Raw genomic sequence first — 16,152 nt, 5'->3', positions numbered from 1 at the left:
TAATGTGGGAGGATTAGCAAACCACATGTACAAGTGCATTGGACACAGCTATGAGGTCAATACTAATCCCATCATGTCTGCATTGGACACGCCTATGGGCCAGCAGGTAGCCTAGTGGTTAGAGCATTGGCCCAGAAACCAAAAGGTTGGTGGATCGAATCCCGAGCTGACAAGGTAACAATCTGTCGTTCTGCCCCTGAACAAGGCAGTTAACCCACTGTTCCCCGGTAGGCCATCATTGTAAATAAGAATTGGTTCTTAACTGTCTTGCCTAGTTAAATAGAGTTTAAATTAATAAAATAATTTTTAAACGTAGCAGAATTAAATAATGATTGTGCAATATCATCAGACTAAATTAGAGTAACAACCCAATAAAACAGACAAACAGGGAATGTTCAATGACCCCAAAAGACACTATAGTTCATTCTGTGAATCAGCCCTTTATTTCCTATCATAAAGGACACATGTGGAAATGGGCAGTGGGTTTAGACATCCATCCCCCATGATTGAATAGTGTCTAATCCAAATAATCAACACAATAGGTGTTAGTGCAGGGTTGGAACAGAAACCTGCACACCCAGTAGCTAGATCTCTAGCAGCAAGGTTGGACATGTATTTTCTAGGTCTGTGAATCGTTGAACAGTATTGGTGTAGTCATACAACTTATTCTAACAGTAAACCAAAAGCATATTCAGAGCATTAAGAAAGTATTCAGACCCCTTGACTTTTTACACATTTTGGTACGTTACAGCATTATTCTAAAATGTATTAAATAATATTGTGTTCCTCATTAATCTACACACCATACCCCATAATGACATAATACCCCACAATGACATCACAATACCCCATAATGACATAATACCCCATAATGACAAAACAGAAATACCTTATTTACATAAGTATTCAAACCCTTTGCTATGAGACTCGAAATTGAGCTCATGTGCATCTTGTTTCCATTGATCATCCTTGAGATGTTTCTACAACTTGATTGGAGTCCACCAGCGGTAAATTCAATTGATTGGACATGATTTGGGCACACACCTGTCTATATAAGGTACCACAGTTGACAGTGCATGTCAGGACAAAAACCAAGCCACGAGGTCAAAGGAATTGTCCGTAGAGCTCCGAGACAGGATTCTGTAGAGGCACAGATCAGGGGACCAAAAAATGGGGTACCAAAAAATGGAAACCAAAGGGTACCAAAAAATGTCTGCAGTATTGAAGGTCCCCAAGAACACAGTGGCCTCCATCATTCTTAAATGGAAGAGGTTTGGAACCACCAAGACTCTTCAAACAGATCAGTCAGGGGAGAAGGGCCTTGTTCAAGTATGTGACCAAGAACCTGCTGGTCACTATTATGACAGAGCTCCAGAGTTCCTCTGTGGAGATGGGAGAACCTTCCAGAAGGACAACCATCTATATAGCACTCCACCAATCAGGCCTTTATGATCAAGTGGCCATGGGGAAGCCACTCCTCAGTAAAAGGCACATGACAGCCTGCTTGGTGTTTGCCAAAAGGCACGTAAAGGACTGACCTTGAGAAATAACATTCTCTGGCCTGATGAAACCAAAATGTAACTCTTTGGCCTGAATGCCAAGTGTCACGTCTGGAGGAAACCAGGCACCATCCCTACGGTGAAGCACGGTGGAGGCAGCATCATGCTGTGGGGATGTTTTTCAGTGGCAGGGACTGGCAGACTCGTCAAGATCAAGGGAAAGACGAATGGAAAGTAAAAAGATTTTCCCACTGATATCCATATCATGCCGAAACCAATTGATAAGGGGGCAAACATTTAGGGTTCTACATTGTGACATCATTAAAATACTCCTACTACAATGTTAAAACATTCTACATTGTGACATTATTTCATTGATATCATGAAACAACTCCTTCATGAATGTATTTTCTGATGTTTGATCAGAGATCTTTTATCAGAGTATCTCTTGTCACATTGATCACAGCTATAAGGTTTCTCTCCTGTGTGTGTTCTCTGGTGTACCGTCAGATCACTAGATGTAGTAAAAATCTTCCCACATTGGTCACAGCTATAAGGTTTCTCTCCTGTGTGTGTTCTCTGGTGTGATATCAGGGTGCTTAACTGAGTAAAACTCTTCCCACATTGATTACAACTATGAGGCTTCTCTCCTGTGTGTATTCTCTGGTGTGATACCAGGGTGCTTGACTGAGTAAAACTCTTCCCACATTGATTACAACTGTAAGGCTTCTCTCCTGTGTGTGTTCTCCGGTGTCGAATAAGATGGCTTGATGTAGTAAAACTCTTCCCACATTGATTACAGCTATAATATTTCTCTCCTGTGTGTTTTCTCTGGTGTGATAACAGGTTGCTTGACTGACTAAAACTCTTCCCACATTGTGTACAGCTATAAGGTTTCTCTCCAGTGTGACTTCTCATGTGTACTTTTAGTGAATCTGATCTTAAGTAACTCTTCCCACATTGATTACAGCTATAAGGCTTCTCTCCTGTGTGTGTTCTCTGGTGTATTTTAAGTTCTGATGAAGAGTTGCAACCTTTCCGACAGTCAGAGCAGCAATTAGATTTCTTCCCTGTGGGTCTCTGCTGGTGTTTCTTGAGGTGTTCTGATCTGGAGAGACTCTTCTCTGCCCTGTCAGCATCCTGAGGATGTTGGGGCCCCCCAGAGGATCCACGATAGTCACATCTCTCTCCTGTGTGAACGACAATGTCAGACAGATGGTTAAAGGCCCAAAACAGCAGAAATCCACTGTAAAAGGTGATGCCAACAGCGTTGCCATGATGTTGTACAAACAATGACATCTGTAATGAATGTTAAAATTATTTGACATTTGTCTTAAGACAGTCAAGTAAGCAACAAAAGTTATATTTTGTCTTGTTTTCACATAGTAGTAACATCAATTATTGTAGGCTAGAAATACGTTTTTAAAGTTGTTGAAATCCAAAGCAGTGTGCCAGACGATTTTTGGTCTCCAATATAGGCCCCTTTCTGAAGGTCTATGTTATTGTTATGTGAAGTTATGGGTCCTACAGTGGGTCTATGTTATTGTTATGGGTCCTACAGTAGGTCTATGGCAAGACTTGAAAATGGATTTCTAGATCAACAACCAACTTGACAGAACATGAAGGATTTTATAAAGAATAATGAATATTCACATGAAGATCAGTCGCCTATTGGATGACATCACGACTTCCCATCAAGCCAACTCCTTGAAGGCCTTACTATGACATCACTCACTCCTAGTTTGCAGTTGTCTAAAAAAAACACTATTTTGCTCAAAACATTTATTTGTTTCCCTTTTATGTGTTTATACTTTAGTGTATTTATTTATATATCACTTTTCAACAGGAAAAGTTTTTTAAAAATCACTGGAGGACGTCATGAACAATTCCGACAGTACAAAAACATATTTAAGTGTAGAACGCCCTTTTAAAAATTGCACATTAGTTCAACAACTGCAGAGTTTGTGTCCCTGTTTTATAAGACAGTACTCACTGTATTTACTGGTGTTAATCAGATCACTGTCCCTGTTTTATAAGATAGTACTCACTATCTGTCAGCAGCATACCACTGCTGGCTTGCTTCTGAAGCTAAGCAGGGTTGGTCCTGGTCAGTTCCTGGATGGGAGGCCAGATGCTGCTGGAAGTGGTGTTGGAGGGCCAGTAGGAGGCACTCTTTCCTCTGGTCTAAAAAATGATCCCAATGCCCCAGTGCAGTGATTGGGGACACTGCCCTGTGTAGGGTGCCGTCTTTCAGATGGGACGTTAAACGGGTGTCCTGACTCTCTGAGGTCATTGAAGATCCCATGGCACTTATATTGTAAGAGTAGGGGTGTTAACCCCGGTGTCCTGGCTAAATTCCCAATCTGGCCCTCAAACCATCACGGTCACCTAATAATCCCCAGTTCACAATTGGCTCATTCATTCCTCTCCCCTGTAACTATTCCCCGGGTCCTTGCTGCAAATGAGAACGTGTTCTCAGTCAACATACCTGGTAAAATAAAGGATAAATAAAACCTATATTTACTGGTTACTGATTAACACCAGTAAATATAGTTTTTTTATCCTTTATTTTACCAGGTAATGTCCCTGTTTTACAAGATAGTACTCACTGTCTTTACTGGTGTTAATCAGTTCTCCAGTCCTCTCTTCTTCATCCTCCTCTAATGTGACAGTAATCTCCCCCTCTTCATCCTTCATTCCAAAAACCTCTTTATCTTCTTTCACTTCATCCTCCTCTCCAAAACCCGAATATTCCTCCTCTTCTTTCACAGTAACATCTTCCTCCTCTTTCACTCTGAAGGCGTCTTTCTCTTCTTCTTTCATGGTAACAGCCTCACCCTCTACTTGTTTTTGTATTGTAATAGCCTCCTCTTCCTCCTCCTCTTTCACGTGAGCTTCTTTCTCCGTCCAGCAGACCTCCTCTTCTTCAGCAGGAGAGTAGCTTAGTGAACTCATGGTCGGAGATGTTAGCTAGTTAGCATTAGCGACTAGACAAGTGCTAATTTAACCAGCCAGCAAGTTGACTTACAACGTAACTATTAAATTCAATGGGATAGCTAGTTGTTTTCGCATAAGTATGTTTAAATCATAGTGGCAAACAAACCAGGAAATTGTCTAAAGAACTTGAATGAACCGACTTCGTTGTCTAGCGAGCTACGGAGGTGGCTGCAGTTGGTGAAGAAGCGTTCCGTCCACTAGATTATACGTCACAGTACAAACATCGCCTGAAAGACACATATCGCCATCTGCTGTCTGGAGGGAGGAAACGCAGTTGAGGAGGGAAAACTTTTTATTTTCTTCATTGAATTATAATATTATAAAGCAGTTTAGGGAAACGTTTTATCCTCTCCATTAAATAAGAATATTATATCAACACGTACAAAGTGCAACAAGTGTTGTTTGATTAGTTCAGATTTTTTTTATGAGAATTTAAAACAAACTACATCTACTCCACATCTGTATTTCAGATTCAGTAAAATAACTAGATATCGAAATAAGCACCTACTTATTGATACCCTTGAAAAAGATGAGCAAAAATGTATGTATAAAATAAGTAAATAAACTTGACCCACTACCAGGATATTTTAGCCCAAAACCTGGCACCCTCTCTGCTAGGAGACTGAAACTAGGGCCATAAGTGGCTCTTCCAGCAAGACACATCAACATCCATGAAGAATTGGTTAATTGGGCACAAATTCAACATTTTCAACGGCCATCTCTGTCTTCGGACTTCAACTCCATTGAAAACCTGTGGTTTGAATTGAACAGGGCAGTCCATAAGCGCAGACAAAATAAATCAAGGACCTGGAGAGATTCTGTATGGAGGAATGGTCTAAGATCCCACCCAATGTGTTCTCTAATCTCATAAAACATTTCAGTGTCGTTATCCTCCCAAGGCGAAGGTGCTGGAGTATTGAAAACATGTTTTTTATTTTTTATTTTTTACATACAATATATCTCAGTATTTGAAATATTTTTTTTTGTCATTTGTCTCATCTTTATCAAAGGTGTCAACAATTTGTCCCCCACTGTACCTCCATACTGCTGCTACATGGTGTAACAATACATCATGTAGATGTATCTAATGAACAGACTAGGTCTATACTGCTCGTACATGGTGTAACAATACATCATGTAGATGTATATAATGAACAGACTAGGTCTATACTGCTCCTACATGGTGTAACAATTCATCGTGTAGATGTACAGTGGGGCAAAAAAGTATTTAGTCAGCCACCAATTGTGCAAGTTCTCCCACTTAAAAAGATGAGAGAGGCCTGTAATTTTCACCATAGGTACACTTTTTCATTGTTTGTTTTTGAATTTTACCCCATTTTCTCCCCAATTTCGTGGTATCCAATTGTTTTAGTAGCTACTATCTTGTCGCATCGCTACAACTCCCGTACGGGCTCGGGAGAGACGAAGGTTGAAAGTCATGCGTTTATTTGCAAATTATGGTGGAAAAATAAGTATTTGGTCACCTACAAACAAGCAAGATTTCTGGCTCTCACAGACCTGTAACTTCTTTTTTAAGAGGCTCCTCTGTCCTCCACTCGTTACCTGTATTAATGGCACCTGTTTGAACTTGTTATCAGTATAAAAGACACCTGTCCACAACCTCAAACAGTCACACTCCAAACTCCACTATGGCCAAGACCAAAGAGCTGTCAAAGGACATCAGAAACAAAATTGTAGACCTGCACCAGGCTGGGAAGATTGAATCTGCAATAGGTAAGGAGCTTGGTTTGAAGAAATCAACTGTGGGAGCAATTATTAGGAAATGGAAGACATACAAGACCACTGATAATCTCCCTTGATCTGGGGCTCCACGCAAGATCTCACCCCGTGGGGTCAAAATGATCACAAGAACGGTGAGCAAAAATCCCAGAACCACACGGGGGGACCTAGTGAATGACCTGCAGAGAGCTGGGACCAAAGTAACAAAGCCTACCATCAGTAACACACTACGCCGCCAGGGACTCAAATCCTGCAGTGCCAGACGTGTCCCCCTGCTTAAGCCAGTACATGTCCAGGCCCGTCTGAAGTTTGCTAGAGAGCATTTCGATGATCCAGAAGAACCTTGGGAGAATGTCATATGGTCAGATGAAACCAAAATATAACTTTTTGGTAAAAACGCAACTCGTCGTGTTTGGAGGACAAAGAATGCTGAGTTGCATCCAAAGAACACCATACCTACTGTGAAGCATGGGGGTGGATTTTGAGTGAAAACCTCCTTCCATCAGCAAGGGCATTTAAGATGGAACGTGGCTGGGTCTTTCAGCATGACAATGATCCACAACACACCGCCCGGGCAATGAAGGAGTGGCTTCGTAAGAAGCATTTCATGGTCCTGGAGTGGCCTAGCCAGTCTCCAGATCTCAACTCCATAGAAAATCTTTGGAAAGTCCGTGTTGCCCAGCAACAGACCCAAAACATCACTGCTCTAGAGGAGATCTGCATGGAGGAATGGGCCAAAATACCAGCAACAGTGTGTGAAAACCTTGTGAAGACTTACAGAAATCGTTTGACCTCTGTCATTGCCAACAAAGTGTATATAACAAATTATTGAGATAAACTTTTGTTATTGACCAAATACTTATTTTACATCATAATTTGCAAATAAATTCATTAAAAATCCTACAATGTGATTTTCTGGATTTTTTCCCTAATTTTGTCTGTCACAGTTGAAGTGTACCTATGATGAAAATTACAGAACTCTCTCATCTTTTTAAGTGGGAGAACTTGCACAATTGGTGGCTGACTAAATACTTTTTTGCCCCACTGTAGCAGGTGAAAAATAAACACAGACAAGACGGCATTGTAGTTAATTACGTTTTATGCGCTGAACTATGAAGAATATTGGCCTGTTGGAAACTACAACAATCTACTACATCACAGTTCAGGCTGGGTCTGATTTATCTCTAGAGAAACTACAACTCCCTACTACATCACAGTTCAGGCTGGGTCTGATTTATCTCTGTGCAATGTTGTGAGGGAAAATCTATGTTAACCTCTTTAAGTTGATAGGACTTATAATGTGTTGAAGGATCTCTTTAAGGTTGAGAAGTTTATGTGTATTTTTGTGTGGGTGTGCAACCACACACCCTCTCGACAGACAGGCCAAAGGCACTTGGCCCAATTCGGGGAACCATTGATCTACTTCAGAGGAACTGTGTCTAGAGTGATTTCCTGTTGTTTTGACACCTCACTGGAAAACTAGAATAACTATCTGTTGCTACAGAACGAGACGACCAATTCACAGTTAGTCTGTGTCTCGTTCTCCACACACGGACACATACCAAGATCACGTGTTTTCTATATTGTTAAGGGAATTTTTTATCAATAATGACTAATTATGTATACATTTCAATCAGGACTGACTAATCAGAATACTATTATGTTACTGTATATGTACTAATCAGAATACTATTATGTTACTGTATATGTATGAATTTTCTTTTTAATCTTAGTACTGAATATAATGTGTGCAAATATAATCAAGAATTAGAACAATGATTGTCTGTACCATGGTAGAAATGAATGAACTCATAGCCAGACTGGCTAGAAGGCTTATCTACACCAGCTGTCCTAAGCTCAAGTCATATATATATATATATATATCATCTTAATAGGGAGAGACGATGTGAGAACCATACAGCCTTTGTATTAGAGCGGAGATGACACGGGTTGGTACTGAAACTAATGACGTCATTTTCAGTTTATAACCTGTGGTAAAATGTGTAAGGAGCAGTACTCTCGTGAATAAAAGCTGCTGTTTGACTTTAAGACTGGGCTCTGTCCATTTTTATAAAATAAGGGTCATACAAATCCTTATGAATTGACAGAGTGTTTAATTTTAATTGGGTGTTAAAACATAGAGGAATTAAATTCCTGCAACATATATGCACAAGATAGTTTGACTATATAAGGCTTCTGAGCTCCTTGTGTCATCGAGCTCTCGGCCTTCCACCTCAGAGTGTAGGGCTGACCAGCTACATTATTACAAATCTTATCAAATAAAGGTTGATTGTTTGTAGAGATGACATAGTCTCTCCTGAATGGTTAGAATTTCCACCACAATGTGCAATAGGCATTTTCAATACCAACAATGATAGACTCGTACAGAATGAATGACTGCCCAGTTCAACAGCAGTTCACCGTCTCACCTCATACTGTATTGGAGAAGCAGCAGCTGACTTGATCGTTGATACTAATCAGCATGTTTTGAATCTGAGAGTAAATTGATCCGACTACAACTATTAAAATGTAGGGTTCAACTGGAGTTGTTCTCAGATCCCCTAAGAACCATAGGGTTCTTGGTCTATGAAAAACAGCCCCAAAAGGTTCTTCAAAGAACTTGTTAGAAGGTGGGTTCATCGAGGAACCTCCGTTGTTGCTGGACTTCTTCCGGGAACTTCGCAATTACAACTGAAAACGATGGTGACAAGTTTGGATGCGATAACAAGTTAAAAAGGTTAAGTTGGGTTGATGTTTGGCTCTGAATATGTCTCTAAATAATTTATATAATAATCATATAACATACTAATAATGAATAGCGAAGAGAATGACGGTTTTCTGTGAATATCTTCCATGACGTTACTATAGTTAATTACCATAAATATTAGAAAGCCGGGTTTGACCGTCGGCGTTGTATGAGCTACAGTACAGTACCGTTATCTAGCTGGATAACGTTATGTCCTAACTAGGCACAACTAGGTTTGGATTATTTCCCTCAACTATATTCGTTCCCATATATTGTATATCGTTTCCATAAAGCCAACATGGCTTTACACTCATTAACGTAAGTTTCCAATCTAAAGCAGTTCTCACTTTTGTGATAAGGAACTAGCAAACGTTAACTAACTAACTAAGAAAGGACGGTGACCTGTCCTGACGAGATGTTACGAACTGAATCGTCAATGGAGGTCTTCCTCTTTATATAGCCTGCTACAGCATGCAATACTATTAACTCACAAGGGGGCATAACGTTAGATGTACAATACTATCCCATTTTGGAAACGTTTACATGGACAATACTGTCCCATTTTGGAAACGTTACATGTACAATACTATCCCATTTTGGAAACGTTACATGTACAATACTATCCCATTTTGGAAACGTTACATGTACAATACTATCCCATTTTGGAAACGTTACATGTACAATACTATCCCATTTTGGAAACGTTACATGGACAATACTATCCCATTTTGGAAACGTTACATGGACAATACTATCCCATTTTGGAAACGTTACATGGACAATACTATCCCATTTTGGAAACGTTACATATCCGAGTTAATTATCTTTTCAGATCTTCTCAGAAGTTAATCAAGTCCCCCCTTAATGCAATGGATATAGACAAAATGAGATTTCAAGGACTAGCAGAGGACGAGAGGCAGGGGTGAGGACATCATCCTGCTATTTTGACAGTCCCTGAAGGACAATACAGAAGAGGTATTTGCTCTTATTCCTTCTCTTTCTCTAATGTATTTGGTAATAAAATTAGCAAGTGTAGTAAGATCCATGCTTTACTAGGACTGGAGACCACAGCTGCAATTCTGCTCTTGCCCTACCTCTTCAAAGAGGACCCGAGTGGCCTTTATGTCCGTGACAACGTATGCTTATGCACCAATCATCTGTTTCTTCATAAACATAAGTGTGCATGCTTATATAAAACTACAGCTGAACATTTGTTATGTTCTTTCTTAATTGTATGTGTATTAATCTTTTCTTACTTTTGTTGACACAGATTTCACCGCTCTTCACTCCTTTACTGCACATCAGCGGAAATCCATTTCACCATGAGAGTGAAATCCCGCTGGCCTTTGATGGGGAGAACATCCACGTCCCCGAGGACATCCCCATAGGACTTGGGGCTCTGCTAGGGCTGGATTTTTTATTTCCCCTTAAATTTCGCAAAAATGTCAGAAAAACACTTATGTTGTTAAGTTTCTGTGTTCTGGGGAAAAGAGAAGTTGGGTGACGTTACCAGGGCCGGTCATAAAGATGGCAAACTTCCTAACATAACTAAGTGAATATGATATACAGACTAAAGCTAAAAAATCTGTATTTAGCATCAAGTCTACAATATTGTTAGTTTACCCATGATACATTAAAAATGAATGTTGTTTTTATTGTACATCATTATTTTAGATTTTTTTAAATGTCATGAAAAGCACTTTACAAAGTAATTTTATTATTTATTATGGTCTGACATGTCTGCAGAAATGTTGCAATTTTGTAATGTGTTTTGTTTGGTAAATTGTTTTGTAAATATGAATTCACTTTTGTGGTGCCAGAAATAAACAATTCATTATTTTAGTCAATATTGTCAATATTATTATAATATGTTTTTATAATGGAGGGAGGGTGGACAGGGAGTTAAAAAATGAACCCCAAAAGGTTCTTTGAGGAACCATGATAAGGGGTTCTTCAAATAATTTATAGTGGTTCCCACAAAAGTATTTTCTCAACTGCGATACTAATTCAAGTCAGCAGATGGCGATGTGCGTCTTTCAGGTGATTCTGTCACTGTGACGCATAATCTAGTGGACGGGACGCTCCTTCAACATCAACAGTTAGTCAGACACTTTTGTTCACTCTAACTTGATGGATAAAAGGTTTATTCAATAAATCGAACAACTCCTCTCATACTGGGAAGACCCACACAGGCCTTAAGGGCAGTTTTATTTCAAATGGAGTACCCGGACGGAGAAAATCCAATAAGAGTTTTATAGTTTCATCCTTAGGGTTACTTATCCTAAAGTGGACATACTCCCATCAGTTTCTGCCCAGACTTTGTAGGCTGTTGAATAATGCTTAAACCTCATCTTTATCAAATTATCCATTAAAGATACCAATTTAACACCTACATTTGTCTACATATGGGTTGCTTAAATTGTATCTAATTATATTCCCAGTTTTACTTTATCAAATCTCTAGTAATCATTAAACACACATACAATTCATCATGTTTTCATATATTCACATAATCCAGAATCATAAAACACGGGACGAGATGTTAAAAAACTGTCCATTGTGCCAATAGATGGAATGCACTCGCATGAGATTTGCCGTGATGTTGACAGAGTGGCATGGGAGGTTTATTTCTTAGACTGGGTTAAGATGTCAATTTTGGGACACATCCTCAGTAGTGTGCCTTCGAATCAGTGGGTGTTTCGGCCTTTAATCACTAAACACTCTCATCAAAGGTGGCCAGCTAAAGGGTGATCAAGCCTTAGCTTGTGTCCCATGCCCAATTAAGATGTCCCACGGGACTATGCAAGGCAGGGGCGTCCTCTTCCCTGAGCCAGTCCGACAGCTGACCGCATACCTCATATGCCCTCCTCAAGTTGGAGGGATCTGAATTGGGTTCTCAGGTGGGGGTGGGGGGTCATGAAGTTATAGCCCAGCAAGGGTCCTTCCGTTTAATCCAGATCCACTGGCTGCCTCTTTCAGCTGCTTGAGAAACTGCTCTGACGGTCTGCCGCAGAGCCTGTCCATGGATTCCAAGTTCTTTCAGCAACCTGATGGTGGAAGAAGCCACGAATCCTCTGCATCCCACTTCAACTGGCCAGACTTTTGCATTCTAGCCACGCTGAGTTGCGTCTGCTGCCAACTCTGTGTAACAGTTTCTTACGCTCGTAGGCCTCTTCAACAGAGTTTTCCCACGGGACTGTGAGCTCTATGATGTACACAGCCTTTCGTGAAGGGGACCAGAGTACCATGTCTGGCCTAAGTTTGGTAGAAGCAATCTCAGGTGGAAAAATTAGTTGCTGGCCAATATCGACAAGCATCTTCCAGTCCCGGGCCATGGCTAGGTGTCCAGTTTCTGGCTTTGTAGGAGGATACTTGGGCCTTTTCTGTCCCTCCCGGATGAATGTTGTTGTTTTGACAGGATTGCTTGTTTTTGGAGGTAATGAATTGGTTGCACTCCTCTTGGTCTCAAGTGCTGCAGCCAGGCTCTTGAGGACCTGATTGTGCCTCCAGGTGTAACGGCCTTGTGAGAGGCTGGTCTTGCAACCTGTCATTATATGCCTGAGAGTCGCTGGAGCTGGGCAGAGGGGGCAGGTCGAGTCCTCGCCATACCATTGATGTAGATTTTTTGGTGATGGAAGCACATCATAAACAGCTCTTATGATGAAGCTGATGTTGCTTGCCTCCATTTGCCAAAGCTCACTCCAGTTGATCTTTCTCCTCTCCAGGCCTTCCCACCGCGTCCATTGACCTTGTTTAGCAAGAGAGACAGCCTTTGCACTTCTTGCAGTCTCCTCCTGTCTGCGCACCTCCTTGACCACCAGCTTCCTGCGTTCAGATGTTGTTGCCTTATGGAACGTTGGTTTGCTTGCTGCCAGGCCAAAGCCTCCTCTTCCATGCTGGATATTCCCCACAATGTCTTGGTGTCTCAGGGCTGATGTTGCTTGCTGCACAGCCTTGGATGATGTCCATTTCCGTCCAGTTTGTAGGGGAGGTGCAGCCTTGCTAATGGTCTGGTCTTTAGAGTCTTTCAATGTCATCTGAAGTCTTACTTTAGAGCACTTGTACTCCTCCGTTAGACTTGTAAGAGGTAGTTCAAGGACCCCTTTGCCATAGAGGCCGATGTTACTCAAGCATCGTGGGACACCCAGCCATTTCTTCACGTATGAGGTAATGGTTCGCTCCATCTTCTCCACTGTTGTTATTGGGACCTCATAGACGGTGAGTGGCCACATTACCCGGGGGAGAAGTCCAAACTGTAGGCACCAAAGCTTGAGCCTCCCAGGCAGTAGGGTCTTGTTGATGTTCTCAAGACCGGCGGCGATGTCCTGCCTTACTTGCTGCACTTGATCTTTATCCCGGAGGCTTTCGTTGTACCATCTACCCAGGCTCTTGATGGGTTGCTCAGACACCGTTGGTATCGGGTCATCTCCAATGCAGAACCTCACATCTTTAAGCTGTCCCTTGACTATGGAAATGCTTCGAGATTTGCTTGGCTTGATTTTCATCCGGGCCCACTTGATGTTATCCTGCAGTTTTGCAAGTAGCCGCCTGGTGCATGCTGCAGTGGTGGTCAGTGTAGTCATGTCATCCATGTATGCTCGGATAGGTGGGAGACGGAGCCCCTCCTTAGTTCTCTCACCGCCGACCACCCATCTCGATGCCCTGATGATGACTTCCATGGCCATAGTGAAGGCCAGAGGAGAAATTGTACAGCCTGCCATTATGCCTACTTCCAAGCGCTGCCATGTTGTTGTGAAGTCAGGTGTTGTGAAACACAATTGCAGGTCTTGGAAATAGGCCTTTACCAGTGTAGTGATGGGTTCTGGTACGTGGAAAAAGTTGAAGGATTCCCAGAGGAGTTCATGGGGAACTGAGCCAAAGGCATTGGCCAGGTCGAGGAAGATGACATAGAGGTCTCTCTTGTCCTTCTTAGCTGTTTGGATCTGGTGCCAAATCATACTAGTATGTTCCAGGCAACCAGAGAAACCAGGAATGCCTGCTTTCTGTACAGATGTATCAATGTACTTGTTCCTTTCCAGATAAGTGGACAGCCTCTGTGCTATTATACTGAAAAAGATCTTCCCTTCGACGTTTAGAAGGGAGATTGGTCGGAATTGACTGATGTCTGTCGCATCCTTCTCTTTTGGGATTAGCACACCACCAGCCCTTCGCCATGCCTTTGGTATTATTTCCTTCTGCCACACTATCCTCATGAGCCTCCAAAGAAAGCGTAGAACATCCGGGGCATTCTTGTAAAGCTTGTATGGTACTCCATTAGGCCCAGGAGCCGAGGCCGCTCTTGCTCTTCGGACAACGTTCTCTACTTCCCTCCATTTTGGAGGGTCAGTGTCCAGATTAAATTCTGGTGGTTGAATAGGTGGGATGTCATGTGGGATGATTATCTGCTCATGCCTTTTCATGTCCTGGTGGACCTTTTCCAGATGTTCTTCCAGTTCAGGCTTTGGAGTTTTTAGGATTCCGCACTTTTCCTTTGCGAAGAGATCTTTGACAAACTTAAAGGGGTTTTTATAGAACTGTGTTCTTGAGTGTTCCTTCTTCCTACGAAGTTTCCTTAAGTTTTCCGCTCTTCACAAGGTTGCCAGCCGACATTTAATGTCTGCTTGGAGTAGCATGAGACCTTCTCTCTCTGCATCAGAGGCCTTCTTCCACTGCTTCCTCAGCTGCCTTCTCTCTCTGACAAGTATCTCGATCTCCTGCTGCCTCCTAGATTTGGCTGGTGCGGGTGGTGTCTTGCCACTTCTCCTTTCGTTTACTCCAAAGCGCTCTTCTCCGTAGTGGTAGATAATGTCTCCCATCCTTTCAAGCTTTTTCTCTGCTGTTCCTACCTGTTGTTCCAAGATTTTTGTCAGGTCGTTGTTGATTGTTTCCCACTCTCTCTTTTCAACAGCTTTGGGCCACTTCACACTCGGTCTGTGCCCTTTGATCTTTTCCTGTTTTAGAGGTCTCTGTGGTTGGGTGAGTTCATCCACCGGCATTTCTGTGCTTGTGTTATCCTCCTCGGTTACAGGGGTGCTGATGCTTTGCGAACTTTGGTTTGCGTCCCGTCGCTGTGCTTCATTCGACTGATTTGACTGGCTGCTTCGTAAGAAGTACTGGTCAATGCGAGGTCCCTGTCTCTGCTCTCCCAAGCACCTTTTCCTCCCTTGATGGATCCTCAACCCCCTTGCCGATGTTACTCTCTCCCAACCACAGCTGCACGCCTGAAGTGTGAGTCCTGCTGCTGTTATGGTTGTCTCATGTGCTGTGTTCCTACTCGTAGTCGTTTCCGTTCCTGGGTCCGTAACCATGTGATCAGTCATTGAGCCATCTTGCGCCCCAGCTCTCGCAGGCTCTAGGGGTATGTTCCTTTGTTGACTTTCAGTAGCACTTAGCGGGTGTCTCCAACATACTGAAACAGCGTCGGAGACTGCCAACATGGGTAGCTAGCCCATGACAGCCCCAGTGGGGTCTATTCCCTCCGGTCAGCTGTCTCTCCAAGCTGTCACACAGACTTTCCTATGTTGTCAGCTGTCCTTTCACAGCAGTCACTGGACTGGTCCAGATGATCAGAATCATAAAACACGGGACGAGATGTTAAAAAACTGTCCATTGTGCCAATAGATGGAATGCACTCGCATGAGATTTGCCGTGATGTTGACAGAGTGGCATGGGAGGTTTATGGGAGGCTTACATATAAAATGTAAGAAATTCTTAGGTACTCACGAAAACCATTCAATTAGCTTTTTCAAGGACTCTCCATAGCGAAGAAGCAGCTCTCCAAACATACTCCCAGCAGAACATTTTTTTTACTTTTGTTTCCCAGACAATGACCATGGGATCGTCAACGGTTCTCTAACCTCCCAGAGACCACTGGAAAATCAAGCCTCCCAGGAACTATAGACCTTCCGCTGCTTTCTAAAATATCATCCCGCTTATTATCCAAATTTCAATAATCTGAGTAAGCATATTTCTATATGTTACTATCCAAACGTCAGATTAAGACTCATTTCCACATTCACACAACTCTCAGTCACACAATGCTATTCCCAAACATATCTAATCAATTAGTTTTTCAACAATATTTGAACCTGCAGGAATATTTTCACATTTCTATCTCATGGTTAGTTCCTAGGATAATGCAACTCATACATTTACATCTTTCAATAATTC

At 42.0% G+C, this 16,152-nt stretch overlaps 1 protein-coding gene across 1 annotated transcript; it reads right to left on the bottom strand.

The window, feature by feature from the left end:
- Positions 1–427: 427 nt before the first annotated feature.
- Positions 428–4,695, bottom strand: LOC110487381 (uncharacterized). The gene is made up of 2 exons (XM_021559312.3): positions 4,109–4,695; positions 428–2,689 (listed from the first exon to the last, which is right to left on the bottom strand). The coding sequence occupies exons 1-2, from the start codon at positions 4,452–4,454 to the stop codon at positions 1,896–1,898; spliced, it is 1,140 nt and encodes a 379-aa protein (XP_021414987.3). The 5' UTR covers positions 4,455–4,695; the 3' UTR covers positions 428–1,895.
- Between the last annotated feature and the right edge of the window lie 11,457 nt (positions 4,696–16,152).

This window comes from Oncorhynchus mykiss, chromosome 13 (genome assembly GCF_057628025.1).
Source record: "Oncorhynchus mykiss isolate SJ-2025 chromosome 13, ASM5762802v1, whole genome shotgun sequence".
In the NCBI taxonomy this organism is placed as follows: Eukaryota; Metazoa; Chordata; class Actinopteri; order Salmoniformes; family Salmonidae; genus Oncorhynchus; species Oncorhynchus mykiss.
This window is presented reverse-complemented; position numbering and strand designations above follow the sequence as displayed.

Bases quoted from the DNA above. Each gene is read 5' to 3' on its own strand.
- LOC110487381 (XM_021559312.3), bottom strand. From the start codon at position 4,454: ATGAGTTCACTAAGCTACTCTCCTGCTGAAGAAGAGGAGGTCTGCTGG. The intron at 2,690-4,108 runs GTGAGTACTATC...TCGTTCACACAG, and splicing joins GATTAACACCAGTAAAGACA to GAGAGAGATGTGACTATCGT.